This window comes from Lytechinus variegatus, chromosome 13, assembly GCF_018143015.1.
Source record: "Lytechinus variegatus isolate NC3 chromosome 13, Lvar_3.0, whole genome shotgun sequence".
Taxonomy (NCBI): domain Eukaryota; kingdom Metazoa; phylum Echinodermata; class Echinoidea; order Temnopleuroida; family Toxopneustidae; genus Lytechinus; species Lytechinus variegatus.
The window spans coordinates 17192044-17199971 of NC_054752.1; the positions used below are offsets into that span (position 1 = coordinate 17192044).

Below are 7928 nucleotides of genomic sequence, written 5' to 3' on the forward strand. Positions count from 1 at the left end.
ATAACCCGTCCCGAGAGATCTAACGGAGGTTGCCTAAAAACACAGATTATACATTTAAACCAATAATTCAGATTAAAGTAGCATTAAATCAGCCGCGGATTTTCATACGAGAGAGGGACAGGGAGCAAGTCATGAAATGACAATTTTGAAAAATGAGGATTATCGCCACTCGTGGGTAGCATTTTCCAGTACTGCAGTTTATTTTGAATAGTTAACTTGTTTATTTCACCTAGGTTATTTCGTCTTATCTTCCTCGTAATTAATATACTTTTGATTGACAACCATTAAGAATGACTTATGATTCTTCATATAAATTCTTTGTCATATCCCCCCCCCCCAAAAAAAAAAAGAAATATTATTACGCAACCACATTTATTTGTATAAAATCCAATTTTCATTTCACATGCATGCATGAACAAATATATTTCTAGATACCATTTAGCATATGATTCATCTCGGAAATAAAATCGAGGTAACGCAGTCGTATAAATTAATGTAAGACGAGACCGTGCTTTGCGTGCGTAATAATTGCATGTTAGGTCATAGAAAACTGACCAATCGCAGAGCGTGTTTATATACTATTGACTCTGTTACCTGATGAATATAACAAGAAGCCCAGAACAGACAAGTGTGCATGAAGAGAGGAGGCGAACCGACCAGCGCCACCCCCATGCATCGGCAGTCACCTGGATGATGGGACTAAATACCAGAACAGCTGAAAGATATGGTCAAGTCGAAAGATTACGTTTAGTCGAAAGGTGTCGTGTAGTCGAAGGATGACATATATTATGGTTGAAATTTAACATATAGTCACAAAATGACGTAAAGTCGAAAGATTATAGCCGTAATAATATAAACGTATCGTCAAGTGATAACGTAACATCGAAAGATGGAAAATGCAGATCGAAGTAGGAGGCAATTGGCTATGTAACCACCCCTTCAAAAAAAAATGAATAAAATAACACTTAAAAAAATTATACAAAAAAAATCCATGGAGCGTTATTTAATCTGTCAAAGAATTTTCCGTAATCCGTAAACTCTGATGGTAACGATTCTGAAATTCTACGTTTTGGAAATGATGATAGCTGTCGGTTTGGCATCTCGCGAAGCAATGGAAATTTGTGCATTGTTCATTGATGTTATAACGGCATCTGAACGGTCTCTCAATTACAGATTCGTCATTGAGCCGACTACCATGCTGTTGCAATTGATCACACAAAACAATTCAATAGGATCATCTTAGGTTTCGGCCATATGGTCAATCGCTATAATTAAGCTCCGTCTTACGGAGCTATGAAGTGCAACACCATCTTACCTATCTCATAAAAGAATCCCATGGAAGACACCGGACCGGTACAGGACTTCTGGTCAAAGTAACCTGTGACATAGATACATCCGGCAGTATAATAAATAATCGTGCTTCCGCCGAACACCAGACTGTACGTGAGATACATCGGCCATATCTGGTGCGGGAAGCTGGTGGCAAAGAGCCCAATGGCGCAGACAAGGTTAGACCCGACAAGAGTGTAGCGATATCCGAGGACTTTGACGATGGGTGTGGTGAGTGGTGAACACACACTGAAGAGAATCCATGGAAGACTACCTAGCCAGTCTAGGAAGCATACAGAAATAAGAAAATTGATTTTACAATATTCCGAAAATGTATTCATCTCATTCCTTTGCCAACCATATACAATTTCCACTTTATATTCTTTTACAGAAAGAGTATTTGGACATCTCTTGGACAAACTACGTGGAACCTGTTTCCGTGGAACCAGAAACTCATACATTATGTGATTCCTTTGAGGAAAATTAGCGTGAAATCATATTGAGTGAGATATAAGAATGATCAATCTCTGTTATTGTTTCCTGGGTTAGAAACCGGGTATTGTTTTGGATAACACATCCCGCTCTGACAAAGTAATTTTCCCACACAAACGTCCGATATAATGCCCGGACTCTTCGTGATGTTGATTCCGGGATCTCGAAGTATTTAGTTGAGAAACAGATCAAAGGAGATTTACGAATACTTAATCTGTTCGTCATTTTTTCGTGGGTCAGCTAGGAATCGGGTCTAGCTTTTGATACCACACTCCGTTCCTGTAAACTATTATCCGGACAAAAGTCCGATGTAATTACTGGGTTCTCCACCATGTGTACGGAATCTTTAATCATTAGTTGAGAAACAGGGAAAGGACCAGACCTGATCCGCAAATGGATGCTTCTTACCTTATTCCGGGTGCTTTTTTTCTGCCCTGAATGAGGTGTGGCACCACCAAACCCAGTGTCCAGATTCAGTTATCCCGACCCGGTTTACGAAAGAGGAGTAAGGGGTATGAGAATGTGATTTATGTGTTGACGGTACAAATTAGAACCAAATTTTGGCGTAAAAAACATGTATCTTTACTTACTTAATTCCATCACGGATGCTCTAAGATCCTCTTCGATATAGATGAAGAACATGCTGAAGTCTCCAATAATACCAAAGTTGAAAATGCTGACCGAAGCCCAGATGAAGGTACTGATCCATCGGAAATACGTTGGGTCTTCCCACAGAGCCTTGCAGGTAATGTTTCGTTTGGCTGAAGGGTTTTTGAAATCAACATCATCCTGCTTCGAATAAACTCCATCTCTGCTGGCAAGTTTATGTTCCACAGCCTTACCCTTAGCAGTCATGACTAACACTTTTTAAAATATGTTTTCCTGAAATCCGGTTTTCAGATGCCTTCAGACTTTTTTTTTAGGTCTGCTATGTTTTCAGTTGTTTCAATTAATCTATTTGTTATCCAGTGTATGAAGATGAAGTAGAAAATGCGTATGCTGTTGGATCACTGATGCAACAAATTGAGATTTTTGTAGGGGGCAACAGGGAAACATTCATGTTTTATTGTGAGATATATTCTCGTATCAGCTGTACGATGCGAGATATCGGTGCCTTTATGATAGAGCAGCCATTCACTAAATTCTTACCTCGAAACTGAAGTACATATCCGTATTGTCTAGATGTGTTTACATTTGACTATTCTATAAAAAAATAAAACGGCATATTATAAGGTTTATTTAAGATGAAGGCAGCGAATCAGCAGGTCAGACAGACTATCACTTGTTTACTTTGATATGCAATGCTAATCTTAGCTCTGTTTCCGGTTCACTGTCGCGAGCTTGGACATCTTGTGAAGGGTCAACATCTGTATGACAATAAAATTAAGACAAATTAGTTACGCTTCTCGCTCGTAGCATGGAACATTAATTGCTTTCGTTTTTCTGGGAAGCAACCCCAAGATTTTTCTTCCCTGCATAGCTTGAGTAAACTTAAAGATGTGACCAAAATATTTATTTGCTAGCGACCACCCCCCCCCCCCTCTTTTTTTCCTGTCATTTTTTTTTTGTCTGACCAAAATCACCTTTATATTTAAGCGTATTTGTGTTTGCTTGTTTTTCCTTTGTTAATCAAAACCACGTTCATCGGCCCTTTAAGCTATTAAAATTTCGTTTCCAGACCCCTGGTTGCATAAACGTCAGTTGATATTTCCTTGTAGGTCACTTGTACAATTTACTTGTTTTTACATCTATAATTATGCATAATTATATAGACATTGTGCTTATACACTACAATTCCTTTAATACTGCTTAATAGTTCAATTATTTAAATCTTTGTTTATACTTATGATTTGCCTTTATTGGTGTCAATAAAAACAAGAAAGATCAAAGAATATTTCCAAATGAAATAAACACTTCGTAATTCCGAAGGTTGTTTTATTTCGAAGATTCGTAAGTCCGAAACACGTAAAGTGCCTATACCTTCATGTTCGTTAATCCTTAAAAGAAAAGGGTTCGTTTAATCCGATCATTTGTGGCGTCATTTCGAAGGTTCGTTAATCCGAAAACAAAATATGGTTCGTCATTCCGAAGGATCGTTTGTCGAAAACGAAATATGGTTCGTAACTACGAAGGTTCGTTAATCAGAAAACGAAATAAGGTTGGCTATTCCGAAGGTTTGAAGTCCGCAAATGAAATAAAGTTAGTTATGTTTTTTTTTAATGTCGTTTGTTTTTTTGTATTTATTTCCATATAAAAAGATAAAATATATACATGATCTATTTAACATAACATACAGATGGAGGATGGCCCATTTCAGCGGTATCAATAAGATACCACTGTTCTTCCATGGGGTCCAGAGTCAAGGACAAAGCTATTGTTCTGATTCATCTATTTTCGATATGGACTTAATTCTTTGTAATTGCTCTTTCTCATGAAGGGCATTCGAAAACGCATTAGCTATGTTCTAGTAAGCGTTCTGCGTCACGGTGCAAAAACTCTCCAATGCTTATGTTTTTTTACCCCAGAGCCCCGTCTTACAAAGAGTTACGATTGATCCAATCAACTGCAACTATGGAAAGCCAACAACGTCAACATCTAAACTACATGTTTGTTCCAAATAGTTTCTGGATAATAATATGATGGATATTCATAAATTTACTGTTTTCTTACATTTCAAGACGTTTTTATTCGTTTTCAATTAAAGGACATTGTGACAATTTTCTAAAGAAACATTTTATGTCGTTGATGGGTTTCCATAATACACTGCAAAAACTCTGGTGTTGATTTAACACCAGCCCAGAATCTATATATGTCCACACCAGATAAGTGTTCAACAACACCAGTTTTGTTTATGTCTAACACCATCAGAGAAATATTGAAACGACACCAGTTTGGAATCAAACCGATGCTGTTTTAATACTAATTCGTGTTGTATAAACACCTTCTGGTGTTAGACCAAAACGAAATTGGTGTTTTTAACACCTTTCTGGTGTGGACATATATAGATTCCGGGCTGGTGTTAAATCAACACTGGAGTTTTTGCAGTGTATACTTGAGGTTGATCGGATCAATCGTAACTTTTTGTAAGACGGGGTCCTGCTGACTTGATGTGTAAAATCCGCAGAACAATGCACGACAGACGCCAAACTACCGATAAATTGTTCATAATAAGAATGTTTAATGAATGACATTTTCTGTTTTTAACAAGTTTAAAGCGTTCTACGTAGCGGTGCCAAAATTCCGTATTGTACTGTCAGCATATTCAGTGTAAATCTTAACATGATTTAAGACAGGAAATGTTCTCTTGCAGAGTGAAGGAAGGTCCTCTGTAGGATGCCACATAAGGGGGGTGTTTCATTGAAAGTCTTTATACTGAAAAATGAGCAGATCAGACGCAAGAATCTTGAAAGTCTAATGAACCGAAAAAACCCTAATATTACGGGTTGAGTAAATAGAATACGGTTTCCATTTGTAAAAATTTTGGTCAAAAATCGGCAAATCTGGTTACATTCGCGTCCGTCCTGAAAAAATTCGAACTTCTCGACAAGCATGAAGAAATCGCCTTTTTGCAAGCAGAGGTTTCCGAAAAGTAAGGAAAATTTGATACCAACTGATTTTAATCTCCATCTGATGCTATTATATTTGCCCTCTTGGCTTCTTTTTTGAAGCTTTTCTAAATCATCGTGCATGAAATAACATGTCACAATTTTTTAATGACACATTCTTTCATTCGAGGGCGCACTATATAGTCTGCTAGTCAATCGCCGTATAATGTAGCGATCGCGAAACTTGTGAAACCATTGGCCTACTTTAGAAATTTGTCGAGCTATTTTTATTGCAAGGTCGTACTTTCCGTTTGGTTTACGATTTTGGTTTGGATTTGAATATCAACTTTTTAATAATTTGTAAAATGTGCGCAAATTATGGTCACTCTATAATACGGAATGTACAGAATAGTGCATGGTCATAGTTGACAGTTTATTTTCTAATTACACATTATATTATACCATCATAGTAAATATTTATTTTCTATGTTATTCAATTTCCTTGTATCGTCGTAGCATTATTCGTACGCAATATTAAAGTACATTTTCATATAAATCAGCTTTTTCCTGACTAGATATTTTGTTCTAATAATCAATTTAAATGAATATGCCAGATTTTGAAATATCGCTGAAAAGGACTCTGTTAAAAACATGAAAGAAAGATTTGCACGTCTACTTCAAGCTAGAATTTCGGTGGCGACCGAACTTACAATCTATGTTAGATATGCTCATGTTTAGGAGCCAATGGCCATGACATGTTGTTGGCACACGTCCATAGCATTCATAGGCTTATATTAGACTTGAACCTATACGTCATAATATTTTTTGTCATATTGCCAACTTCCAATTTCATGGACCTGCACGGAGTAAGATGTAGACAGGGGGGGGGGGAGATGTATCGTTTTACACATTCGTATTCAGTGTGTTTCAAACATACCCTATGGGTTTCATACTTCTACAGGAGCCATCCTTAATTTGGGGTTTCTCATGAAAACACGCTCTAAAAATGTTTTATAGAAATACATGTATACTCCTTCTATATCACTTCCTCATACACAACAGAACTATATGCAAATCAAAATAACCTTTTGAAAACTAACATCATATATGCGAACTGACACAATTCTTTTATTTATTTTTTATACTAATATGCAAACAAATCAACAACAACTGCAAAATGGAATTGTATTTCTGTTGAATTACATAACCAGTATGGAAAGTATACCCTATATTAAAAGCGTTTTACCACTTTGAATGCAAAGCCTCGAAAAAGAACTCCCATTTAGCATGTTTAGTTTAAATTCTATGTAACATGAGTATTAAGCGTTCATGAAAATGTAACGTTCTGCATGTTTTGTCGGACGCGCATAATGGTGTAGGCCGAGCATGGGTGGAAATGCCCGGGGGACGTCCCCCTGGCCAAAATTATAGGGGGGGGGGCACTATCAAAATTAATGCCCTTACTATTTTGGTATTTTATGATGGAAAGAAAAACATCAATCAAAATCGAAATAAAACATTATTTTGGACGAAATGACCTTAAGTTTGAGGGGATAACTTTTTTTTTTTGCTTGCTTGCTTGTCAAATTTTCTGGCCCCTGCCCCCTACCTTTCGGGAAAGATTTCCTCTCGAGGCCGAGACTTATACCCCCCCCGGGGGGGGGTATTCCTCTTTAAAAAAATTAACTTTAAGTTAATTTCTCCACCCCCCACCCCCATCATATGTAAACAGATTTAAAAAAGGAAAAGAACCCGGTTATATTAGGCCTACAGACAGATTGAATATAGCAAATAGGGGAAATGTTTGAAGTTGTGGTTTGATTATGGATAGTCAACTTTGACTCAAATATCCAACTGTAGAAGATAATGTACATTTATTGTGTGTTTTCGGTGACGTCACACATTTGTACTTTAGCAGCCCCTCTTTTTAAATAGGCCTGTATGATGACAATTATATTTTTGGTGATGTGAATATGGAGAAAAAATACATGTTTCTTTGAAAGTTAAATGGAAATTGGAGAGTTAACGTTGCATGTCGTCATTAAAACATTTGGGCCTATATAATTTATAATTCATATACTAACATGATACATCGTGTAATTTTGATTCGGTAGAAGCATTCGTCTGTCACAAATTACTACGAAGAGAAGCCATTATCAACCTAAAGTTGTTGGCATATTATCAAGCATTTGGTATATATTATAAACCTACCGTATGATGTTTGATTCTGATGCTGGCTGAATCCGTCTGTCTTTCCACTTCTGCCTTGGGGCCAGCTCTTAACTCCAAAATGACGGCCGGATAGCATGCAGTGACTGGATTTGGTTTTCAAAGCTGAGTTGAGATGCTGTCGCAGTCAGAACAAGAAATTGTCAACAAATGCCAATGCAGGATCCCCTTGTCATCGTCTATCATCTCTGGATGTCAAAGTTGCAACCATGCTGCGCTTTGAAACCTTAATACCTATTTAAATACCAAGCAACATAGAGAGAGTGCACTTGACCTAGCTGCCCGCAGCTGTAGCCAGGCTATCCAGACTTACCCAGTTTTCAAAACAGGTCA

General features: G+C 37.2%; 1 protein-coding gene across 1 annotated transcript in view; it reads right to left on the reverse strand.

Moving 5' to 3' along the window:
• LOC121426481 (monocarboxylate transporter 10-like) overlaps positions 1-7636 on the reverse strand; it is a 13276-nt gene extending 5640 nt beyond the window's left edge. Inside the window, exons 1-5 of the mRNA XM_041622801.1 lie at positions 7578-7636; positions 2412-3188; positions 1316-1612; positions 595-715; positions 1-33 (exon numbers count right to left, since the gene is read on the reverse strand). The exon at positions 1-33 is cut by the window's left edge and continues 211 nt beyond it. Coding sequence (XP_041478735.1) covers positions 1-33; positions 595-715; positions 1316-1612; positions 2412-2676 — 716 coding nt within the window. The 5' untranslated portion in view covers positions 2677-3188; positions 7578-7636. The remainder of the gene's footprint in view (positions 34-594; positions 716-1315; positions 1613-2411; positions 3189-7577) is intronic.
• Positions 7637-7928: the final 292 nt, after the last annotated feature.